Source organism: Mirounga angustirostris, unplaced genomic scaffold (assembly GCF_029215605.1).
Source record: "Mirounga angustirostris isolate CCGP_5_RB_7025 unplaced genomic scaffold, mMirAng1.0.hap1 SCAF_15, whole genome shotgun sequence".
Lineage (NCBI taxonomy): Eukaryota > Metazoa > Chordata > Mammalia > Carnivora > Phocidae > Mirounga > Mirounga angustirostris.
The window spans coordinates 29,018,418-29,033,804 of record NW_026991723.1 but is presented as its reverse complement, the minus strand read 5'-3'; the positions used below and the strand labels follow the sequence as shown (position 1 = coordinate 29,033,804).

The 15,387-nt window shown below is 40.6% G+C and overlaps 1 protein-coding gene across 19 annotated transcripts in view; it reads right to left on the bottom strand.

Moving 5' to 3' along the window:
- Nucleotides 1-15,387, bottom strand: part of AOPEP (aminopeptidase O (putative)) — a 354,373-nt gene that overhangs the window by 61,152 nt on the left and 277,834 nt on the right. For all 19 annotated transcript variants that reach the window (XR_010407860.1, XR_010407861.1, XR_010407862.1 and 16 more), the window contains one exon: nt 15,223-15,297. Coding sequence is in view for 7 of the 19 variants with exons in the window: in XM_064579971.1 (XP_064436041.1) it covers nt 15,223-15,297 (75 nt within the window). In the remaining 12 variants the exon portion in view is untranslated. The remainder of the gene's footprint in view (nt 1-15,222; nt 15,298-15,387) is intronic.

Below are 15,387 nucleotides of genomic sequence, written 5' to 3'. Positions count from 1 at the left end.
ACACTCCAGGTGGCCAGGAGACGCGGGGCTGATGTTCCAAACATGGCCATCCTTCTCTGGCTACATTTCTAACTATCCTATTGCTTCTCAGGGCTCCTTCCATTCTCTTAATACACTGCAGATGATAAATGACTTTAACCCCTGACAACAGTACTGGAGAAGCCCATCACCAGTAACATTAATTACCGTCACTGAGCAACAATCCAGGGGCAGCTCTTCGTTAAATGCTTTACAGTAACTGTTTTACAGATGAGGAAACTGAGGTTTCCACAGACTAGTTTGTCCAAGGTAAAAAACTAGTAAGGGATAAAGATGGGATTTCCATCTACCTGTCTATGATTTCCAGGTTGTGAAGGACAACAGCGGGGGGGGGAAATGTACAGCACAATTTCAGTTCAATTCTAGGAGCACAGATGACCCACAGGCATCATCTGCGGCCATCTCCACAGTTCGGTGGAGAAAGAAGTTAATGGAAACCACACATGTTCTGGGAAAAAGAAGAAAAAGTGTCCATCCACGACAGATTTACACTTTTCTTGCTAAGGAAACTACAGTAAAAAAAACTGCTTAGGAAATAAATGCTCTTGACACACGAACTCTTTCTACTGAGCTACCGTTACAATGGCTACTTTATTTTACTTTTCAGTTCTTTTTTTTTTTTTAAAGATTTATTTATTTATTGGGGGGGGGATAAGTGGGAGGGGCAGAGGGAGAGAGAGAATCCCAAACAGACTTCCCGCTGAATGTGGAGCCCAACATGGGGCTCGGTATCATGACCCTGAGATCATGACTGGAGCCAAAACCAAGACGCTTAACTGACTGAGCTACCCAGGTGCCCCAATTTTCAATTATTTCTGATAGTAAGATTTATTATATTGAACGGTCTTTAAAAAATGAGGAAGTGTTTCCAGATATGCTGATAACAGTTTTTCACAGGAAAAAGTCCCACCAAGAATAGCATAGAGATAACTTCTTTATTCTTAACCCTCATGTAAATGATGTGCCTTGCCCTCCCGATTATTAAAAGTTCATTTTGAAGACAAGTAATTAGAATACCAAAGTTTATATATATTTATAACACATCCCCCTCTCTTCTCTGTAACACTGCATAATCACAAAATAGGTTTGACACAAAAAATTAAGAACTGAGAAATTATGAATGTGTTCAAAATCGACAATAAGCACAGGATTATTTACTCTCCTCCTCCTGTTTTAAGAATCTGAACACAAGAGGAGTCCTGCAGCAACAAGTCAGATTTCCTCTCTTCTGTTATCCCGAACTCCATCAGGATTACTGCAGTTTTCAAAAAAGTGACTATGAAGTTCAGCAAAACCAAACAAAAACCATACCTTTTGCCTCCTGTTCCAGAGCCTGGTTTGCTCCACCTTCACTTTTTCCACTGAACCTCTCCCTACGATGGCTCATGATGACAATGACTTTGCATTATGCACAGGGCAGTTCTCTGGGAGCGTGAGTCAGAGGCAAACAGTGCCAGCTCTGGAAATAGCGCCTGCAGCTTTCCTCTGAGCTGGGAGACAGTGGTCACAACAGCGGGTCTCGCCCCTCACCTCCCCTGCTTGCAGGTCAAAGGCTGACGGGACAGGTAAATGTGTGTGCGTACGTTTGCACGCACACCACCCAAGTTATACGTGCATGCTGGTATGACAGGAATCCTTTGTTGGAAGACCATTCAGCATCATTTAGATTTGTCTTACGATAATCTGGTGCTCTAAGGTTGGGTAATGCTACTGGTGACCAAGTCAGTGACTTAATCTCTAATGAAGACTCAAAGTTTGCTACAGGAGCAAATTCATTCTGCTGGGACAGGGGGGCGCCTTCTGCAAGTCTGAAGCAGCTCAGTACCTACATTCCCTTTTCAATTGCTCATTTGGGGGCACTATCCTTTTGTATCTACCAGCTGTGTTGCAGATAAAATACAAGCAGAAACCAGAATCTTCCTACTCACTTTGCCCTGCCAACTAAACCTTTCATAATCCAAGTTCAGCATTAGGTTTATCAATACTGCTTTGGGGTGAAGGTGGTTTGATTTGACCTGTAAGCTATGAGCCAAGTGAGAGAGACTGAAGAAAAATGTAACTCTAAATTTGCAATACAGCAAGGTAGGAATATGTGTAAACATGGAAAGCAGCCTTGCATTTTAGAATAAATAACATCACCATAAAAGAGATCTGCACAGACTGAAGAAAAGGCATTTGTGGGTGTACCCCTGCTGCAATACAAAATAAAATGACTAATTAGTTGGTCACACCCACATTTGATTGAAAAACTACCACAACATTTTCATGTTGCAGTTGCTTGGACTATGATAAGAATCACAAAAATTCAAATAATCTGTGCCTTGTAAAAGTCACTAATTTAACATGAAAAGCAAAATTTCACATCAATCCTTGCAGACACCCAGCTGCCTCACCATGAAGTCTTTCTCTGTGCTCGGAAATGACTGAGCCCTCAAAATCTGACGCAGTCCCTGCCTCACCAAGCCTCCATCCACTAGGAAAAGGCCCTCACTCTGCACGTGTTGCTACATGACAAGGGATGACCTGGTAGGGACATCCCAAGTCTCTCAGACCTTCTTTCTGGGCCTCCCTCAGGTGTCCACGCCCTACAACATAACAAAGACCAGTGTGACCCATTTCTCCTCACCTGGAACCCAAGGCTGCTCTGCCTCCACACCCTGCTTTGGGAAACTGTCCAGCTGAAAAGAGCAAAAAAAAAAGGGGGGGGGGGCGGGAACCTGGGCTCTGGTCCCAGGGCAGCACTCCAGCCTGGGACCCGAAACTTCTCGGGGCCTCCATGTTCTCACATGTAAGAAAAAGGCTGGCCTTCAAGAAGCTGTAAGGTCTTCCCTGAGTCTAACAGCTCAGTCCCATACAACCTCCCAAATAAAGTGCTAAAGTGAAACCTGACTTGTCAACTTTCCACGTGACATTTCCCCCCTCATTTCCTCTCTTGCGGTCCGGCACACTCAGGTGTTTAGGACCTCAAGCAGCTTTAACATTACAGCCACTAGCACACCCCTTCCAGGTGCCTGACTTAGAACTTCAGCAGTTATTTCAGACAGCTCCTTGGTGGGGTGGTTAGATGTTCTGAAGTTCTCAACCTTTTAGCTCGTCCCCACATTCTGTGCAACAGCATAAGACCAAGAGGAGATTTTTCAGAGATCTAAAAGCCATGTTCCCTTTATTATTTATTTATTTTTGAGAGGGAGGGAGAGAGCAAGCACGGAGAGCCGGGCGGGGGGGGGGGGGGCGGGGAATCCTAAGCAGACTCCACGCTCAGTGCAGAGCCCGACATGGGGCTCAATCTCACAACCCTGAGATCATGACCTGAGCCTAAATCAAGAGTCGGGACGCTTAACCGACTGAGCCACCCAGGCCCCTCTCCAGGTTCCCTTTAACATTTAGAAACTCAACATGACCAAGAATCATTTCAGAGAAAATAATTATTTCACAAACTACCTGTACTAGAAGTCACTTTTTGTCCTGAAATAAATGAAACACTGCAACCCTGTCTAGCGAAAGGTAACAGAGGTAACTGGAAGCTTCCCTTCAACCAGGCATGCCCTGCAAAGTGAGCATGGAGGGCGAGATGTGCCCCATATTAAGTGCCTTTCATTAGCTGGGCATTTGTATAAGCTCCGCCAGCCTTCAAAGGAACTTCGCATCAAAACAGTTTGGCCTCAAGATGCAAAAGCAACGACATACTGACAGCAAGAAATGATTATAGATTGATCTAAAATGGAGCTTTTGCTAGACTACAGATCTTACAGCCACGAGAGCACTCTGAGAGCTTCCAGTCTGGACAAACTGGAGGGAGGGGCTGACGAAATGCCACAGTAGCTCCGAGAAACAGGATGAGTCTTCTAGAGTAAAGCCAGAAGACAGGTGAAACAGAGAAACTTGTAAAAGTACTACTGCTGCATTTGCTGCCCACCAAAGAACAGTAAGAAACTATGGCTGAATTTTTTTTCTTAATTAGTAAATAAACTTAAGAATGCTCTCCTGTCTCACGATCGCTGAGAAGAAAAACCCAAATGACTGGTCTTACTGTCCACGTCAGAAGGTAGTCGACTTTCACAGGCATTGGACGAGGTGCTGTAAAACGTATTAACTATTTAGTCCGTGCCAGCTGTCTCGGTAAGTCACCTCACCTAACTCCCCCAGAGCTCCGGTGAGGCGAGGGTCTACCCCCTTTGACAGGATGACACGTGCTGGCACAGCCACCCAAGGCCTGTGGACCTCAGCTAAGGAGCACCTCTCCCAAGACACTAGCACAGCTCCACAGAAAACAACGGGATTTCATCAGACCAAATTCCAGAGAGGGTAAGAATGGCTCATTCAACAAAGATCAAAAGAAAGCCACACCCAACAAGGCTATGAGGACAAAGAGGAGCCTGAGTCACAGGGAGCCAGGAGCTGGAACAAAAAACAGGCTGCTCCGTCTCCAACTGATGCACGAGGACTCCAGGCTCAGTGACTCATTTGGGAATCTTGGGTGAGACATTTAGATTTTCCAGTGACGACTCTACTGCCTTCTGATCTATAAAATGGAGGACGAAAGCACATTTGGGTATACAGATACTTTCAGATCCTCACAAGAAATAAAAGCATAAGTGAAGAAAGCACGGTTCCACTCCCATGAAAATGGCTAAAATAAAGAAGTCTGACAATTCTAAGTGCTGACGAGGAGACACAGGAACTGGGAACCGTAAGCACCACTGGTAGAACATGCTGCAACCACTCTGGAAAACAGTTGAGCAGTTTCTTGGAAAGTTAAACACACCCCTACCCTATGGCCAAGCCATGCCAGGCCTGGGTATCTACCCAAGAGAAACATGTCCACATGTAGGCAGTTAAACACTATTCATAGTAAGCCAAACCTGCAAAAACTCCAAACACCTCTCAACCAGAAAACGAATAAACAAAACGTAGCACATCCACACAATGAAATACCACCTTGTCATAAAAAGGAGCAAACACCAAAATGTGCAATACTGCTCAACCTCAAAATGGGGTGATAAATGAAAAGAAGCCAAGTCCAAAAGACTAAAGTGTGTATGATTCCATTTATAGGAAATTTCCAGAAAAGGCAAAACTCTAAAGACAGAAAGCATATCAGTAGTTGCCTGGGGCTAGGGGGTCAGGATGGGGATTGACCACAAATGGACACAAGGGAACTTTCTGGTGATGGAAATGTTCTAAAACTGGATTGCGGCGATGGCTGCACAAACTGTGTGTCCTAAAACTCAAGAAACTGGCTATGGGTGCATTTTATGGCATATAAAAGATATGGGACCTAAAATTCAGTACAGCTGCTACAAGAGAGAACCAGAACCACTATCTTCTGCTGTCTGTGGGAGCACTTGGCAGCCTTCACCGTTACTGCGAGCAATCACTGTTAAAGCTGTGCCTTCAACACTGAAAAGTAAAGCTCCTGTAGCTGACAGTTAGGGAGAAAAACTCAGAAACCAAGCTATGCGTGAACACAACGCAGAGCTATTTCTCTTCCAGATTCTTCCCGCTGTTCTCCTTGACTTCTCCTGCTCCTCATGGAGATCATGAATTTTTCTTGGACACCAAATGAAAATTGCCACAGAAAATTAACTCTATGGTTTTCAGTTATAAATGAGGCCACATAAAATGACAACTGTTGCCTTTTCTATGAAAAGATCTTTCCCCACTTTACAGTTTCCTTGATATTAATTACTGCAAATCAGTTTGTTTTCTTGCTTCATATATATGAAGTCTGAACCTTCACATACCTATGATTTAGAATTTAACACCCTGAAAAACAAACATTTCTTGATTTATAGAGATGTAAAATGTTAAAGGATTTGGATATGCACTTAATGCCATTTTGTGGCCCACTTGATGAGTCCATTTGTGCTCATCAACAGAAAAAGGGGCATATAATTATTTTTTAATAACTTTTTTTAAATGAGGTCATGCTAAATCTGTGGTGCTGAAAACAAGTGGGATGCTTTTTGATGACAGAATACAACATTCAAAAATCACAAGAGGAAACTGAAGGACTCCAGAACTTGCAGTCACCACCTTTAATTCTGAAACATTCTCATTTCTCATTTTGCCTCAACCAAATGTTCAGCGAAGGGGAAAACCCCAAAACTTAACAATGCAAATAAAAGGGAAAAAACAGAGTGGAAGAGATTGAAAACTTTATACATCCTCAAGTCCAGAAGTAGCCTGAACTCGCTGCAGGCCTCCAACTGCACATAAGCCAAAGGGAAATACTAATTTCCCAGTTTCAGTACCTTCTCATGAAGACAATCAGAATTTTGAGAACTGAAATGATGGTATCCTCAATTCTACAAAATAACAAAAGTTGAATAAACTGGAACATTTGCATCCTGGAATCATCCTGGAAAAGCCTCACGGAGAATGCAAAAAGCCCACAGAGAAAGGACCCCCTTTTCTTACAGAGATCCAAACTGCTCTGTAGACATACTTGTACCACTGACAGAGGCTGGGTTCAATTCTGTTTCCTACTCTATACAATTTTTTACAATCAACTGTAAACTCGTTCAGGACTGTTTTCCATTCATTTCTGTACTCCTTATTCAGGGCTTTGTATGTTGTGGATATGTGGTGAAGTTAGTAAATAAATTGTTCAAATAAATATAGAATTTAATAAGGAATGTGTTAACATGGAATTACAGGTGGTATTATATTTCTAGCATTGGGTTTTCAAACCACCCTGATTTGCAAGTGTAAGCAGAATTTCTATGATAGGTTCCAGCCTTACTTGCAAAACATGGATGAATTTATTTTTAAAAATCACATATTCAAATAAAGACACTAACATTATTTACATGTATGTCGATCAAACCCCTATCTGTGCTTACAAATCAGGTAAAAGCATTAAAATGGATTCAGTTAATTCAGTTACCCAATTTCCCACCATAACTTCCAGGCTGCATGTGTAAAGGGTTGCTTTATTCAAACAAGGCCCAGGCGTGGAAACTCGAGTCCAGGGTAGCCTCAGGTAAAATGCATCATATACTCACGTCCTTAGTTTATGCCACACTGGTTTGAATTTACTTATCCACATGCTGCTTTGTAAATGATCTTTGATGTGTGTGTTTTATCTCCTATGGCCAGAAATGACATCTCCTGTTTCTCTGGTATTTTCCAGCAGCTTCTTACACAGGTCTTACGTACAACAAATCCAAGAAAACATGCTGGCTGATTAGAACTGACTTGGGTTTTCGGCTTTCATTATCTGAAAAACAGAGTCCTTTAATTTTTTTTCCCTGTGTATTACACTGTGCACAAACCATGATCATGTAAACCCAGTTGTGTATGGGGAAACTAACCTATTTCGGGCAAGAGTGTATGAAGAATAAAACAGAGGAGGAGTTTTCTCCATGAGAGGCTTTCAGAAAGCACCACTGGTTTTAGGCCAGAGAGCCTGCTGACCACATGCAATTGGCAAGCGTTTATATACTGCTAAGACGCAGACAAAAGACTTCAGAGGATCCACTTTAGATTTCTCACAAATATAAAGCCAACTCAAATCTGACTACCATAAAATGAAGTACTCTAAATTTTAGAGTTCCTAACAACACAGGACTTCGAAGAGTAACAAGAAAGTAAAATGAATTTAAAGCACTTTATATACAGTACCCTAGCTGGTCTTCAAATCCACTCTCTTGAGCAGCAAAAAAGGTTACCATTATTCTCATTTTACAAATGAGGAAAATCAAGGTCAAAAGCCATTTGACAACTGGGAAAAGTAACCCACAATGAGACATACTCAAGTAACATTTTCGGAATTTAAAGAAAAAAAAAAAATCTGGGAGAAAAGACCAGGTCACTCTGAGGGAAAGAAATGAGACCAGCACCAAGACAATGTAGTAACATACTCAAAATAAAAACGTGAATCAAGAATTTTATATCTAGTTGAACTGACCTTCACATAGAAAGAGCACAAACTTACAAAATGCAAGAACTCAATAAATATAGTTGCCCCACGCTCTTCCAGAGAAATCCACTCTAGAACTAGCTTCAAAAAACCAAAATCCCCGAAGATCAGTTGTATGAGGGCGGCTGATGAACATTACAGATTTACTTGCAGAATTAAAGTTATGTGATTTTATAAAGCATATGGTATTAAGTATATAATATCTACATGCTCTGACATCATAAATCTAATACAACCATCAAAGAAAGGGAGGAAATGGGAAGACTATATAAACGATACCATCAGCTTGTTGACCATGTTAAAAGTATTTCTCTGGAAGCAAAAAGACAGTATTTCATGTCACATGATAGAAAATAAAGAGAGGAGGGGCAAGAAAAGCTTAATATCTAATTTCACTACTGCTCACAGCAGGAAATCAATAGACAAGAGGGGGTAAAAAAGTGAAGAGAGACCAAAATGTATTATTATGTCAAAGTAACCATCAGAACAAAAATCCAAGCCTTCTAAATATGAAAAAAGGACAAAAGAAAAAAATATATCATAAAACTGTATGAAAGAATCAAGGCTAAACATACTCATTAATTTTATAATTAATATACACTGGCTTAACTGGCCTATTAACTGAAAGGATTTTCAGATGAAAGCAAAAGTCAAGTGACAAACTCAAGGAGCACACAATTTGGTGGCAGAGTTGGGACCAGGGTCAGGCCTTCCTGGCTCTGAGCTCTCTGTGTAGAATGGATGAACAAGATGACCCACAACAACCAGGAAAGCTCTACCAAATGTGCTTTCATGAAAACTGCTGTCATTAAGGAACAAAATAATTAAATAAAAACTGGGACACTACAATTTCTTAAAAACGTAACAGCCAGGTATGACTTAAAGGTCTAAGTGCCATGAGTGGGATTCATTGATCTAATTCATTCGACAAATATTTTTCGAGGCTGCGTGTGATCAGGCAGGCCCTCCTAAGTGCTGGAGATACGAGGCTTGAGTGTCATTTCTGCCGTGTGCAGACACCCAGAAATACAAATGAAATACAGGTTGGCTATACTTAAAGGTATAGTGTCTGCCTCCTAAAAGAGAAGATGAATGGAAACCGTAACAGGCCCTAAACTACGCTGACACTGGTAGGTGCTACTACGATAATGCATCTTATTAGTGCCAGATGATACCAGGCACAAAGCAGCGGTCATTAAAATGCCTCAGATGAGAATAATTGCCAAGTAAAGCATTCTATCACAGGAACGTAACTAATGCTTCCTATAAAAGTAACTAAAAAGTCATGAAATTGTTCTCTGCCCGCCTCCCCTTTCCAGCCAAAACTCATGGTTTATATTAAAATGGCTTTCATCTTTCATGGCATAGAAGAGCTGATGCCTGCTGGCATCGAATCTGCTAAAATCAACAACAGTGTAATTATCTGCACACTTTCAAGTGTTTTCAAAATACTCGCTGGTTGGGATTTTCCTCATTTAGAAATGTATGCTTTATGCTGGTGGTCTAAGGCTGTCAATGGCTTGGGTTAAAAAAAAAATTCTTTAAGTCTTGCCTGAAGCATTCTTTTCTGCAGCAATTATTTGATTTGTTTGGACCTCACCTCCTTTCAGAGCGGTCGCCCCAGTCTACGACACCCTCACAGCATCCTGCTGGTCTGCAGTACTACCTTAATGGTGCATTTACATGAGCGGATACATGCAAAGCACTCAGAACAGGGCGTGACACATGACAAGTGTCAGCTATTATTATATTAATAGTTCCATTCACAGATTCTTTTTAAAATACGTGAATAAGTGCGTGAGGGTAAGTGGATGACTATACTTTAATTTTCTCTGTTGTGCTAGTCGAAAATGGAAGGGGTTTCAGTTCACTCAGAATTCTCAGAATATTTTTTATCAACTGCGGATTCTTAAAAAAATAAATCTACAGAACAGATGAAAATTTAATGGTATAAAATCATACGGATCAGACTTCCTTCCTGAGGCTACCAAAAATACATTTTATCAGCAATTCTTCCTTGGTCCAGCTTTAAAAAAAAGGGAGGGGGGCAGAAAAAGCCAAGATCCTGTGAAACCGGATCTAACTTGAGACCTGGGTACAGAGAATTTAATAAATTATGTATTTGCTAGAGATTTACAAGGAAAAAAGGGTGACCCACAAGTAAGACCCAGTTCTAAATATTGCAGCAATAAAATAACGAATTGCATATTAACAGCGCTGTAATTACTCTTTTTGTTTGGTTTCTTTGTAATTACTTTTAATAAATTACGCTGCCTCTCCCCATCACTCAAGTAAGTTGTCATCCAAAGGCACAATCAGTACAACACAGGACACAAAGCCACTCACAAACAGGGAGGGCGGCTGGTGCCTCAAGAGCAGTGACTCATTAGAACCCATAAAGCTTTTCTATGGAGATCAAGTATCAATGAAGCTATTGTAAGAGATTACAGCTATATAAATGTAGACTAGTTATGAATTCTCACAGGGCAAGAGCATTTTCGAAAAGAAGCAAGGGCACCAATGCCTGGGAAACCACTCAACACCAATGCTGCCTCAGTTGTGTAAGCACGGCTGCCTGAAGCCTACCATTTTGCTGAATGTGGCGTAGCTCCTATCAAGTGAAGGGACCCTTGGTTCAGCCCTCTCTAAATTCATCTTGTGCCATTTTGCCAAGCTTTGTATCCTTACGGCTCCAGAGTCAAGCCTAACACCGTCACCGTCTGCTGTTACACGTCCAACTAAGAGCCAGATAATTTTTATTAGTCTTAGTTTTCCAGAAATCATAAACTTAATATAAAACAGACCTCTGTCACAAAAGACAAACAGCAGTAAAGCACTTTGTTAAATAGTTTAAAATTTGTACCTACCTTTAACATGTTGAATATTTCAATATTAGAATTGTAATAAAAGCATTTTCTTAGAACATATAAAAATTTTAAAAGGAACAATAAATGGGGCAAAATTCATAAACCAAATTGGGTTTTATACACAATTTTTTAAATGTGTACATTATTATTCATACCAAGATTATCACTGCAATTCAGAATCAAACAAATGGAAAGAGCAAATGAAATAAAAGTGAGAAAAAATGCTCCAGAATCTAAGAAGCATATTATCACAAAGAAAATAGTGCCCATGTTTGTTTTCTCAAAGACTTAGAAAACAGAATTTATCATTTGGCTCCAACTAAAATGGCCATTAAATACGATATAAAGTCCACATTTCACAACCATCTTTCTAGATCTTTGTATGTTTCGCTCCGTAGTTCAAGGAAAACTTCATAAAATTTTTAACAATTCATTGCTACAGAATATTGTTTTTCAGGTTCCGGGAGAAAAGAACAATTAGGTTACCTTAAAGGGTGCTTTTGCTAGAAACCATTTGTACCTAGTGTTGCTTATGACTAATCGTAACACAGGCCGACACACTCACCCTCGCCAAGACCACAGGCTTGGAAACTAACACACGTAAAGGATGGATTGTTAATAATAATAGCCAACCTCAGTATTACTGAATTTTCAGGGTTTTGAAAGTTTGCCAATGCATGCTTGTGACATCATCATATATACTTGATGATGACCAGAAGTGAGTATCTTAAAATTTATTCTCTGTACATTATCACATATGCATAAAATAGGATTTCAGGTGCCTCTTTTGAATCTGAAAACTGGCATTTTCTTCTTCTAAAGGAATCCTACCTCATTCATATATTTTCCTCTATATGCTATTTATTGTTCTATTACTAACCCTTAAAAAAAACTATTTAAAAACTTTGTATTTCATGTATATTTATAAAAGTATATTATCCCTTCATCTGTGAATGTGATGGGTAATTCGCATTTATCTTTGAATTGGTTAGAGATAAAAGCAGAAAAAAAATTACGTTCCTCTTCCAAAACCAACAGCCATTCAGCAACATCTATTAACATTATTTTTAAAAACAGACACCACACAGTCGGCCACCACCACTGTCTCAGCAGCCCTCACAGAGCAGGCCGATCCATTCCCCCCGGCTGTTTGTGTGGTTGTTCATGTTCTCCTTGCCTTTCTGTTGCACAAGTTATTCAAACTAAAGGAAAGGAATGTGAAATAACTGAAGAAGAAAGACTATCAGAATGAAGGAGAAAACACCTGAGGACCAGAGGCAAAAGAGAGGTGAGTTTTGTCATTTGAAATGAAGGAAAGAAAAACCAGTAGGAAAGAAATGAGTTGCACCAGTGGAAGGGGGGCGAAGATGTGAAGAGAAAAATAAAATGAAAGTAAATGTCAGGAAAGACAAAAGATGCGTCAGGCAGACCGATGTAGTAGCTTCAGGAAGAGGAGAGCTGAAAACCTGTAACACCGCACAGCCACCTGGTGGGCCGGGGGGTGGAGAGACACTTGAACAGTAAGCAGAAGAGCCAGGAAAAGGCCAGGAGAACATTTTAAATCACTTCTCCGGGTGGTACCTCTCACTCACCCCAGTTTACTTTATTTCATTATTCGTTATTTTAACCCACAGCTGAGAACGGGGTAAGTTTGTTTTGCTTCCCCTTCTGAGTTCACTGAAAAACTCAACCCATAGATCAGGCTGTGCTGACCACTTAGCACCTTCGAGATTTTCTTTAAGGGGGAAAATAAATATCTTCTTTAAGATCACATTCACTACCTATAATTCCTTGCCAGTTGCCCACTTCCAGACTCTGGCCTTGCACCGCTGCTCTGTTTTCCTTCCTCAGGCAGGTCAGACGACTCTGCTTTCCACAAGTCAGTAAATACTGGAGAAAAAATGTTCCGACCCTCCCACAGTTAAACACAGACTAGTTAACCAAGTTCAGTCATCTGGGCTGAATCCTGCGTGAGCCTGAAAGATGTAAACAGAGACTGGAGGGATGGAGGAAGGGCAGCATGCGGGAGAAGTGGGGCAAAGAAAACAAAGTAGGCAAATAAAGGCAATGGGCAGACTTAAAATTATGCCTACCAAAAATGACTAAAACTCATTTTCTCATGTTAACAGTAACAGAAAATGAATAAAAGCTGAAAATACCATAGTTTTATTTCAATGTTGTAAAAAAAAAAAGATAGTGGATGCGTTAAAAAGGAGAAATTAGGTTCATTTGCTTCTACTTGTGGCATGGTAGACATTTAAGAACATTTATGAAACTCAACAGCAAGTTAACTACTGAGATTCCTACTAATAACAGGTTCAAATCGTAGCAAAAAATTAACACATGACCTCGGTTTAAATACTCATTACCACACAGAATTCGCTCTGTATTTCGGAATAGACACTTGGGCAATCGGGGTACAGCACCTTGGCTACCCGCTGCAGGGTGGCTTCTGAGCCTTTCAGAACTCACTCTAATGCCCTTGGTCACTGATTACACTCCCTTTCACCCTGCCCTTGAAAATATCGCCTGCTTTGCCTCAGCGAGCTCCAAACCCTTTCCTGGGTGCAACAGAGGCAAAACAGTGGGCAAAGGGCTTGGCTGCCATGCAGAGCCAGGAAGAAAGACTAGACACACTGATAATTAATATTCTCTGATCCAATTCTGAAATTTCCCATCTTCTGGCCCTCTCCACCTCCCCCTCAAAGCTAGTCAGCTTTAAGCTTCACTCCTTGAAAGGAAGTTCAGCTTGTTGGTCCCAACCTACTTTATTTCTGTATCCTCTTTAAAACTGCTGCCCACGTTTTCTAAGAAGAAAAGTCAAACGTGCGCCCTGCTCATAAGCTCTAATACACAGCCTCTATCGAGGAGAAAGGCTCAGCAAAGAACCCCATTTTCTTGGGAGGTGAAATCCTCAGTTCCCTCCTCATTCTCAGAAGGCAGTGGTCAGATCATGGGTGTCACACATGTGGTTAAAGTTCAGATTTTGGGGGTGATCGTACCTAGTAATCCACAAAGGTAAGGGCTTCCCTTCATTCATGCGTGACATACTGTGCATTTGGGTAATCACCTTTTTGGCTTAAAAAAATAATAGCCAGAAAATATTTTTTTGAAATGTTAAGCCATAAAACTTTTTCCTTCTTTGGACATTTTATGATCTCATTCATCACCTCACGGACATTTTTTAAAACACCTGGAGCATGAAAGTTAAACAAACACAACCTACCACAGCATGCCAAGGTATGGTCAGAAAACTCAAATCTATTCAAAATGAAACCTTTTCCTATTACTGTTTAACTTAAGTGACAGATATGACTCTGTTTAAAAAGGTAAGGGCTGGAGTACCACTCTTCATGGACTGTCTCCCTACAAATGACCAGGATCCTAGGCCAGTTCTTTTCCCAATTCTCTTAGAAGCTGTCCTTGGTATCCTTACATGCACTCTGAAACTTTGGAATCACCTTCATTATGATGTGCTCTGTGCACATTCTCGGACGCTGCAATGCCCATACTAAGGCAACACATCAGAGAAGTTGGCAGCAATGCTATCAGCAAGAATTTGGCTTCAGAATCAGGAGTGATTCATCATACATTCTAGCAGCAGAAAAACAACACACATCTATTTTAATCCCTTGGTGCTATCAGGAATCAAAAAACAGTACAGTAATTAAGTAAACGCAACAAAAATCGTATCTGCTGTAACACTGGTAAAACATTATTCAGAAAACAACATACTACTTACCTTATTTCACAATTATTTCATAATTATTTATTACAATGACAAATCAAGTTTTAACACAATTTCAGGAGAAAATAGGTAGTCCAAACTTCTGCAAAGTAACATACTGAAATTCTAAATTTAAAAAAAACAAATTTCTCATTTGCTTTACAGTAAATAAAATCCCTCCTACTGTTTCAAAAGAAATCACTTCTTTCATCTCCCTCCATTTTTAAGATTACTCTAATTTAAAGTCTAAAGGCTAAACGAGTGAGTGTGCTACTGTATCTATCACAACCAAACAGAGAAACCTGATATTGTGGGCAATTTATTCAGAACACCCCCCCTTTTTAGAGGTACCTTAACAACTGCATAACTACTATTAACAGATCTAATATAATAATGGAACCCGCTTATGTCCTATTGCTCTAGTTAATGAGCACGAAACGTATCTCCATCGCGAGTTATTCTCTTACTTCCTGAGAATATAGTATGTCTATAGTTATCAGAGATTATCAACCAATATTTCTGTATAACCATCCACGTTATTTTACGGCTTACTGTACATTTAATTAAAACTTAAAAACTACTACTCTACCGTTATGACCAAGTCCTCAGGGGCGTAGGGCGAGATTTCTCAAGAACTCCACCCAGTGCTCTTTCGGGGACCCTACCTTTTCAAACACTTCTTCAGCCTCCCTTCGTGTCCGTTTTCGGGGTCTCCGGTTCACTCGAATCCATTTCTCGACCTGGAGTTCAAAAACCACAGAGCGATTTAAACACGACGACGGGTCGTGAGGGCCATCCCTCTGCGTGAGAAAGAAACGATCGACGGCCTC